The sequence below is a fragment of the Liolophura sinensis genome, chromosome 2, assembly GCF_032854445.1.
Source record: "Liolophura sinensis isolate JHLJ2023 chromosome 2, CUHK_Ljap_v2, whole genome shotgun sequence".
Classification (NCBI taxonomy): domain Eukaryota; kingdom Metazoa; phylum Mollusca; class Polyplacophora; order Chitonida; family Chitonidae; genus Liolophura; species Liolophura sinensis.
In genome coordinates this window covers 23,958,180-23,968,618 of record NC_088296.1, presented here as the reverse complement: position 1 = coordinate 23,968,618, position 10,439 = coordinate 23,958,180, and the positions used below count along the sequence as shown (strand labels likewise).

Genomic DNA, 10,439 nt, shown 5'->3' with positions numbered 1-10,439 from the left:
TACAAGAGCTATTTGTTTCATAATGTTCACGACGTAATACACGTATGGAATGCATCATTTGGACTCATGCAGGGATGACTGCTGATCACAATGTTATTTCTCATTGGACAGTTGACGCGACGTGGCATAATCTAATGAATAAATTAAAAATAATTCAGGGCATAGATTAAGCGTAACGATACAGATGCTCGAGGGGGTATAAAAACTCACAAAATCATGCTTTGTACGGTACGTGGGCGTGAGTAAGTCCTGGATGACTACGCTTAGATCTTTTTATATTTCTAGTGGCGTTAGCCATCCAGGGCTAAGTGTGGATGGGACGTGCCTAGCTCAGAAAGTCTCTTTCGAGAGGGTTTGTTTGGTCCTGAAAAGGACCGTTGGAAGATTGGTGGAAGAGTTGGTCAGCTCTTTAAGCTCTCTCTCCACGGATACGTCTGGCCAGCTGGATGTCCTTGGGCATGATGGTCACTCTCTTGGCGTGGATGGCGCACAAATTGGTGTCCTCAAACAGACCCACCAGGTAAGATTCGCTGGCCTCCTGAAGAGCCATGACGGCTGAGCTCTGGAATCGCAGATCGGTCTTGAAATCCTGGGCGATTTCACGGACTAACCTCTGGAATGGCAGTTTCCTGATGAGGAGCTCGGTGGATTTCTGGTAACGACGGATCTCACGGAGAGCGACTGTTCCTGGCCTGTATCTGTGAGGTTTCTTCACACCTCCTGTGGCTGGGGCGCTCTTTCTGGCGGCCTTTGTGGCCAGCTGTTTTCGGGGAGCCTTTCCTCCGGTAGATTTACGTGCGGTCTGCTTTGTTCGAGCCATGGCGATGAAAACTGTACGACTGCTTTGAGACTATACTAGGTATGGAATGCCTAGGTAAGTGTGACCAGACATTTATCAACCCTTGCTACCGCCGGCGTCTGTCATTTGGTTGGCTTAGAATTGAGCGCGCTGTCCATTGATTGGCCAGAAATACGCTTGAGCGATTGGCTAAATCCCACTGATTGGATTGGTTGGATTTGGCGCGATCGAGCTGCACGACTAAAATTTACAATCCTTCAAGCTTCACCACTGAAACAAGTACGATTCATGTACATAGGTGGACTGAAATTTCACCAAACAATTGTTTGTCAGACATGCTCTTATTGTGACAAAACTACTGTTACTTTAGTATTGCACTAAACAAATGACAAGAAATAATTTTTTAGATATTTAAAATATTTTTAGGAATCAAGATTTGCAGTATTTACAAATAAACTTTTTGTCCAGTTTTTTATTTGCGTTATGTAAATGCAATAAAGTTAAATAAATCTATAATTAAAAAAGTTAAAATTATTTTTTGCTAATCATTTTTAAGTGTGTAACTTTACCTTCTGTTGTTCATTTTGTTTGCAATATTTTGACCACAAAGTTGCAAGTAACTTGCTTGTAACTAGTACAATACAATATATTTATGTATTTCTTTTCTATTCACTAAAAGTGTCTATTAAAAATGAACGCTGAAATTTATAACGGTTGTTAACATATGACAAGGCAACACACTGCATATTTGCACTCAAGTGTTGGTAAATAAATATTTCCAAAAAATAGGATTAGTTATCACAACCATGCAAAACTGTATTTAAAAATTTGTATACTATTTGTTAAAAAGATTGTAACTTTTAGGTGTTGTTGACCAATTATTTAAAAAAGGATGTTACTTATCACAAAAGGACCTTGCAAAGCTGTATTTGATACGTATATTTTTTCAGTTCGTGAGAAAAGTGTTGTTCAATACTCAGTTTATAAGTTAGGCTTTGAGGATTATTTCTTTGGTATGGTGGTGTTTATTTTTTTTTAATGTCAGGTATGGTGGTGTTTATTTTCTTTTCATGTCAGAATACATTTTTGTGAAATTGTTCAACTGCTATTATATGTAACTAATACTGTAAAAGGCTAATTTGATATTATACATACATTATGCCGAGAGAAAAAAAAAGATCATGATACCAAAATATGGCCCATATTGCCAAGCTAAAAAGTCATGAAAATTTAACTACACTTTCTAAAGTGAAGACATCCCAAAATTGTCGCACATATGTGTACTTGTAGACACAATTTCACATGACTGATTCATTATGTCGTCCTCTAGTTAAAATGTGTTCATGCACTGCGGCTACTTTCCCTGTGACAGAATGCACTAAATGAAGACCAGGTGTTGATGTGGACAGATCACTCTCCGAGAATACAAACTGAGAACATCAGATTCATGAGAAAACATCAATCTGCATGGAGGACATAATCTGCAGGTGTCTCAGTTGTCAGCTGTACATCTCCTGCTGGGTTTCTAGACCACCTGTGTAGTATTTGTCTGTAGGCCACTTGGGCTTTATGGGATGAAAGGAGATGGTGGGTGAAAACAGTGCGGCTAAAATACTTGAGAATTTTAGTGTGGTGCGTGAGTGCTGGCAAGGCTGTGTGAGGCGCGTCTGTGTATTTGGCAGGCGGTTGGTGTAGAGTGTGGACGTGCTCATGGGCAGTAGGGGGAGAGGTGGGAAAAGGGGGAGAGGTGGGAAAAGGGGAGAGGTGGGAAAAGGGGAGGGCTGCATTTCAGTCTTCCTATCTTATTAAATATGAGGCACAAATAATCTACAATGCATCGCAAGTTATCATATATTCTGTTGATATAAGTAAAGAAATCTCAGGAACACTAGTAGACCTAATATTCATCATGAACAGTAATATGAGAAATTACATGTAGTTCTAATCGTTACTTTAGGAATCCAGAAATGAGCCTGTGAAATGAAAAGATTAAATTATGGATATATACTTCACATGTAACTATCTCTAGGGTATTGCTTTGGACGACAATCAACCCCGACTGTAGCCTAATGGTTGAACAAGCGTTTTGTACAATATATTCTGGTACCGTACCAACAAATTATTTAGAAGAATGTGCTTATGCTAGAAAGATTCTTTCGGGAAGATATGTTTGGTCCTGAAAAGGACCGTTGGAAGATTAATGGAAGAGTTGGTCAGCTCTTTAAGCTCTTTCTCCACGGATACGTCTGGCCAGCTGGATGTCCTTGGGCATGATGGTCACTCTCTTGGCGTGGATGGCACACAAGTTCGTGTCCTCAAACAAACCCACCAGGTAAGATTCGCTGGCCTCCTGAAGAGCCATGACGGCTGAGCTCTGGAATCGCAGATCGGTCTTGAAATCCTGGGCGATTTCACGGACTAACCTCTGGAATGGCAGTTTCCTGATGAGAAGCTCGGTGGATTTCTGGTAACGACGGATCTCACGGAGAGCGACTGTTCCGGGCCTGTACCTGTGAGGTTTCTTCACACCTCCTGTGGCTGGGGCGCTCTTTCTGGCGGCCTTTGTGGCCAGCTGTTTTCGGGGAGCCTTTCCTCCGGTAGATTTACGTGCGGTCTGCTTTGTTCGAGCCATGGTGATTAACACTGTACGTCTTCTCCAGCTATGCTAGAATCGGAATGACTGAGCAAGTTTGACCACACTTTTATCCACCATTGTCACCGCGGGCGTGTCAGTCGGTTGGCTTAGATTTAAGCGCGCTGCCTATTGATTGGCCAGAAATACGCTTGAGCGATTGGCTAAAATCCACCGATTTGATTGGTTGGATTTGGTGCGATGGAGCTGCTCGTCTGAAATTTACAATCCTTCAAGGTCGACCTCTCAAACATGTACAAATCATGTATGTAGGTGGGCTGAAATTTCACGGAACTAAAATTCTGTAAAACAGAGTGTCTATCAAAGAAGGACCGTGCAAAGCTATATTTAATAATATGTCTACTTTTTTCAATTAGTGTGGAAAGTGCCGCTCGATTCAATATTCACTTTATAAGTTAGGCTTTGAGGGTTATTTTTTATTATCATGGTGTATATTTTCATGGTATTTGCTTTTCATTTCAAAATATATTTCTGTGAAATTATTCAACCGATATTATGTGTAACTAAAGCTGTAAAGGGCACATTTGATATTACAAATGCATTGTGCCGAGAAAATAAATCATGACACCAAAATATACCCATATTGCCAAGCTAAAAAGTCTGAAGATTTAACCCTTTTTTTAAGCGATAAGAGATATCATGTATATAAATTTATTTGTAGACACAACTTTTCATGGGCCTTTTGTACATCCTTGATTTATTTTCTCCTATGGTTATAATTTCCTTCTTCATTTAGGTTGCCAGTATCTTGTAAAAGCCCTTAAATTTCAGCAGCGTGCAAAGAGCATTAGTGTAGTGTAAATTTTGAGATAAAAAATATGTTCTATAGAACCTTGATTGAAGTGACTGTCATCACCATAGCGGCCTTTGCAGCTGTTTCGTGTTAGACACAACATACTTAATGGGGACCAGGTGTTGATTGTGACGGATCACTCTCCGAGAATAGAAGTTGAGAACATCACAATCTTGAGATAAAGTATATAAATCTGTTTGGATGACATAGTGTACGTGTGTCTCGGCTGTCAGCTGTACATCCCCTGCTGGGCCGATGGACCATTGTGTACAGCATGGAGCTATGAACAGAGAGCTTAACACAGTAAAGAAGTTTTAGTGTGGGTGGATTTCTGTAAGGATGTACGTGTGTGATGGGGCTTGGTGTGGTGGAAGTCTCGGGGAAGTGGGAATGTGTGTTCGTGGGGCGGGGCGGGGGTGGAGATTATATAATTTATCGTAAGTGATCAAGTACTATGTTGATTTAAGTAAAGTAGGTACTCAAATTATGTATGTGGCCCCATTAATATGGACCAAACGCAGATGGCATAGTCTTAATTGAACTGATGTGTTAAATTCCTTTTGAGGGATACAGAATGCCACAGTTCGTAGGATGTGCTTAGCCTAGAAAGCCTCTTTCGTAAAGAATTGTTTGGCCCTGAAAAGGACCGTTGGAAGATTTGTGGACGCGTTTGGTCTGCAGTTTAAGCTCTCTCTCCGCGGATACGTCTGGCCAGCTGGATGTCCTTGGGCATGATGGTCACTCTCTTGGCGTGGATGGCGCACAAGTTCGTGTCCTCGAACAGACCCACCAGGTAAGATTCGCTGGCCTCCTGAAGAGCCATGACGGCTGAGCTCTGGAATCGCAGATCGGTCTTGAAATCCTGGGCGATTTCACGGACTAACCTCTGGAATGGCAGTTTCCTGATGAGAAGCTCGGTGGATTTCTGGTAACGACGGATCTCACGGAGAGCGACTGTTCCGGGCCTGTATCTGTGAGGTTTCTTCACACCTCCTGTGGCTGGGGCGCTCTTTCTGGCGGCCTTGGTGGCCAGCTGTTTTCGGGGAGCCTTTCCTCCGGTAGATTTACGTGCGGTCTGCTTTGTACGGGCCATAGCGATGAAACTGTACGTCTGCTGCGGAACGATCCTAGGTGTGGAATGACTTTGCACGAATTCTGAGATACTTATCCCCTCAGCGCAACACAACACCACAAAGCCGGTTGGCTTAGATTTAAGCGCGCTCCACTCTGATTGGCTAGTGGTATTTCACAGCGATTGGCTAAATCCCACGGTTATGATTGGTCGATTTTGGCGCGATCGAGCTGCACGGCTGAAATCTACAATCCCCCAAGCTCGACACCTAAAACATGAGCAATCCATGCATGACAGTGAAATGGACCAAACACCTGTAGCAAATTTGACAGAACTGTCATTGTGTAAAATTGCTGTTACCATCAAAAGTGCATTAAACATATGGCGTCAAATACATATTTACATATTTAAACATATTTTTGTGTCAATAAAAATAGATGTGATTTTGCAATGTTTATAGTTTGAAGACAATATTTTCTGATGTTTTAAATTTCAAGTGATTGTAAATTGATCGTTAAACTGTTTGTTTGTGACTGTAACAAGCTATTAGGCTTAATTTGTTCATATTATCTGTAAAAGTTGTTCTGTTCTACATTTTCTACGGTTATAACGTAGGCTATTTCCTTTTTGACTGAAATAAATCATGATTTATATAATTATGTATTTGATTCTTGCTTAAGTAAATATATAATACTTTTTGTAATGATGTCAGAGCCTGGCAGATTTAGCTCCAAAAATATACAGCACTAAAGTAAATGTGAAGACTTGTATTATGAATGTACGTTTGTGGCAAATTGAAAGTCCGTGACCGCTTAGTGAAACTCCGTATTTTGGTTGCACCAGGTGGTCTACATACTGTACGTGATACTTCACCAAGGGTTTTGTTTCACATAATAAATTCCTACTTGCAGGTATGTACTTATATAAATTTCATGTAGTCTCATCCCAAAGATCATAGTTTACCTTTGTATGTCAAGGGTTGCGTGTTTATCATACATGGAAATATTAGATTCATAATTAAATTTAGCGTTTGTGCATACGATAACCACGTCACACGTGATCGTGTGCTATCGAGCGCACTTTTCTCATTGTTGTTTGTGTTTAACATTTTGCAGAAAAATCTTGTCAGATAAAAGTTAATTAGGTACTGAATATAATAATTTCCTGCAGTTAGCAGGCGGAAGTGTAGCAGTTTGAGTTTGTAATCTTCATTCAAGCCTAGTCGTGCAGTTTAAATGTATGGTAGCACGTTTGGAACATTTGTCTGGAGTTCTACATTACTCTTTCACGAATTTAAATATGTTCATGTGGGCAATTGCCCACGTCAAGGATAAGTGTATTCATGCAATTACATTGTCTGTAACTACGGAAAACTAGTGGTAACATAAATGCACGGAAAATCTGTTTGTGTTATAGTACAGCGTTTGTTATTATAACGGCAATTCGTCTATGTAAAAACAGTTAAGCGATCATCTTGTATTCGATACGTATTGTAAATTATGGAAGATCGATAGTGCCGTACTGTTATCAGGTAAAGCACATCATCATAATTATCGAAGATCAACAGTGCCATATTGTTATCACATTATGTCAAGTCATTAATTATGAAAGCGCAACTGTCGCACCCGGCCTACGCGCACCGACTGGCAGCTACACTGTACCGGATGCTTCCCCTAAGGTTTTTGTTCAACGTAATGAATTGCTACATGCAGGTATTTCATGCATGTCCTGGAGACGCGAGTTGGAGTTGATCGTTTATTTCTGTAAAAATATTTAAATTGAAAGGTGGAATGTATGGGGGTATAATGTTGGTATAATGATGTGAATGCATGTATTTTGATTATCTCACACCACTTAATCATTACTGTAAATTCATTTAAGTAATGTTATATACAACTACACCTATACTCCAACGTATCTAATATTATACAGCGTATTGAAAATTGATCATGGCACCAAAATATGGCCCATACTGTTAAATGAAAACGTCTGAAAACTTATCATGGTACCAAAATATAGCCCGTACTGTTACCTGAAAACGTCTGAAAACTTATCATGGTACCAAAATATGGCCCATACTGTTAAATGAAAACGTCTGAAAACTTATCATGGTACCAAAATATAGCCCGTACTGTTACCTGAAAACGTCTGAAAACTTATCATGGTACCAAAATATGGCCCATACTGTTAACTGCAAACGTCTGATAATTTATCATCATTTTTCTCTGTAAAACAATCCCCAAAATCCATGGTCATTCTAATGATGCTTAGGTCATTGATTCCTTCCTTAAGCTGTTCATACCTTCAGTAGCCTCCAGACATCAGCGGATATCATTATGTTTAGTGTATTTGGTATTGTAGCAGTTTGGAGAACGGAAAAATCATGTGTTAATGCGTACTGAAGAATTTTGATTGAAATGATCCCCCCTCCCCTTCCCCTTCCACCCACTGCAGCTATATATTCTCTTTGTGACACACACGGCCAGACAAGGGTCAGGTGCTGGTTGTGACAAGCCACTCTCACAAAGCATAAGCTGCGGATGTCAGTCATCATCGTCTTGTAAAGACAAAGGCTGCGTGGACGACATAATCTGTAGGTGTCTCTATGTCAGCTTTAGATTCAATGCCGGACGTCTGGACCACCTGTGTAGCTGTTTGAAGGACATCATGGGGGACTTTCATTTATGAAATATATGTGAATGAATTGATCAGCTGAGCTCAGCTGTTAAGGGTCTCCTGATGTCACATGATCACCAACCTTGCATTTGACCATCTCTTGCTTTTTACTAAAGACATCCCAAATATAAAAGGCTCAAAACAATCGTTATTTAACGGTGAATATATACAACATTTCACGGTGAATATATACAACATATATGAAATCATCAGTAATGACGATTAATCTAATTATGTTAAGGACATAATTAAGGACAATGGCATGGACTAAAAATACATATCTCTTAACAGTTATCATATTCATGCATAAATTATCATACAAAACAACATTCATGTGATAATGTAGGGCTCCCGAACTGTGCGTTTAAAAAAAATCATATTTCGTACCATTAAACAGCTAAACAAATGTAACCGGCATAAACCATAAACTTTGGATGATTAATTTGAAACTGTGTTTTCCAAAAATATGGACAGGGTGCCCTAAAATGACGAACAAGGCCTGTTTTGTGTCATTGCCTGTCATTAACTTTAAAATCTAGAAAGTTCGGCACGTTCTTGTCTATGCCATTGTCTTACAAGATTATCTTAGCATAGCGTAAATATATTTGAAAAAGAGAAATGTCAAGCACACGTATGACCTGTCTAACAGAATTGAACGATGTATGTTGATCCATAGCTCTGAGATCGGTGCAAGTTTAGCTTCCACATTAACAAGTATTTCTGAATGCTAAGCTGGGAATAGATTGACATAGGCATTACTTATGGATAACAACTCCTGGATATATTTTGTTGGTGACGTTTCGACGTAGGTTCTTACATCGTTATGAAACCATATGGACATACAAAGACAACAAACAGAGAGTGAGTGGTGTCAAAACAGACAACAATGTATCATAGATAATGGCTTCAGGGTTTAAGGCGGTCACTGTCTAATCTGATGAGGTCATTATAGGCGCTCGGTAGGTGGTACCCGCTGTCTTGGTTGAGCTGTGGATTATGATGGCTTCCAGCAGTTTCCTTCTTTTGTAGTCTGACTGGTTGTTCTGTAGGGTATGAACTGTGTTCCATTGGAGTTGGTGTTCTGGATGGGCTCTGATATGGTCACTGAGGGCTGATTTTCCATCTAATTTTTCTACTGAGGCCTTGTGCTCTGCAATTCTGATTTTGAGTGGTCTGCCGGTTTCTCCAATGTATTGCCGTTGACAGTCACAATTAATGCTGTACACAGACTCTTTGGGTTCTTCCCTATGGGTTGGCTGTTTCTTTCCATTGGCTTTTGAGTAGGGTTTCGAGGTTAAAGGCGGAGGTAAACGTGGTTTGTATGTTCAGTTTGTCATGCAGGAGTCTTATCTGGTAGCTTGGGGTGCCTATATACGGAATGGTTATATATATATATTGAGGTGGTCGGGTCTCGTTGCTCTGGTCCTGTTAGCTGGATTGAGTTTTACTGATCGTTCTCTCCACTAATTGTGGGGGGGGGGGTATCGGTTTTGGGTGGTGAAGGCTGTTTTGAGGTGATTTATTTCTTCTTGGAGGTTGATGCTGGATGTCTGTATGGCTCGTTTTGTTACGGTAGATATTATTCCTCTCTTGATGCGATTAGGTTGGTTAGATTGTTAATAAGCTGGGGAGAATGAAACAGATCTCAGATCTTGATGCTCCAGAACTGTGGATCAAACAAAAACATTCCATTTGAATTGCTGCTGACCATTTGGATGAAGTGAAGAGTCGGAAAAGATTTTGAAGATCTTTTCCGTTGTCGACGAGACGACACCAAACAATACTGCATGGTACTGTGGAAATAGGGTGCGGTATTACTGAGAAATGAAATGTACAAGGACAATTTAAACATAAACAAGCCGGTGGTTCAGGGACAACCTTTCCGACGTGCCTCCATAGTGCAACAGTAAAAGCAATTATGAGGGACAAAAGACTGGTGGTTGGGTGTTCTTAGCTTAGAAAGGTTCTTTCGGGAAGATTTGTTTGGTCCTGAAAAGGACCGTTGGAAGATGTGTTGGGGGTGTTGGTCAGCTGTTTAAGCTCTCTCCCCACGGATACGTCTGGCCAGCTGGATGTCCTTGGGCATGATGGTCACTCTCTTGGCGTGGATGGCGCACAAGTTCGTGTCCTCGAACAGACCCACCAGGTAAGATTCGCTGGACTCCTGAAGAGCCATGACGGCTGAGCTCTGGAATCGCAGATCGGTCTTGAAATCCTGGGCGATTTCACGGACTAACCTCTGGAAGGGCAACTTCCTGATGAGAAGCTCGGTGGATTTCTGGTAACGACGGATCTCACGGAGAGCGACTGTTCCGGGTCTGTATCTGTGAGGTTTCTTTACACCTCCTGTGGCTGGGGCGCTCTTTCTGGCGGCCTTGGTGGCCAGCTGTTTTCGGGGAGCCTTTCCTCCGGTAGATTTACGTGCGGTCTGCTTTGTACGAGCCAT

At 41.0% G+C, this 10,439-nt stretch overlaps 4 protein-coding genes across 4 annotated transcripts; all 4 read right to left on the bottom strand.

Moving 5' to 3' along the window:
* Positions 1-409: 409 nt before the first annotated feature.
* Positions 410-826, bottom strand: LOC135463146 (histone H3). The gene has a single exon (XM_064740463.1). It carries the CDS (start codon positions 818-820, stop codon positions 410-412), a length of 411 nt encoding a protein of 136 aa, XP_064596533.1. The 5' UTR covers positions 821-826.
* A 2,194-nt stretch (positions 827-3,020) lies between these two features.
* On the bottom strand, positions 3,021-3,437 carry LOC135463147 (histone H3). Its single transcript, XM_064740464.1, has one exon. It carries the CDS (start codon positions 3,429-3,431, stop codon positions 3,021-3,023), a length of 411 nt encoding a protein of 136 aa, XP_064596534.1. The 5' UTR covers positions 3,432-3,437.
* Positions 3,438-4,927: 1,490 nt separating this feature from the next.
* Positions 4,928-5,338, bottom strand: LOC135463100 (histone H3). Its single transcript, XM_064740419.1, has one exon. The coding sequence runs from the start codon at positions 5,336-5,338 to the stop codon at positions 4,928-4,930; it is 411 nt and encodes a 136-aa protein (XP_064596489.1).
* A 4,690-nt stretch (positions 5,339-10,028) lies between these two features.
* On the bottom strand, positions 10,029-10,439 carry LOC135463101 (histone H3-like). The gene has a single exon (XM_064740420.1). It carries the CDS (start codon positions 10,437-10,439, stop codon positions 10,029-10,031), a length of 411 nt encoding a protein of 136 aa, XP_064596490.1.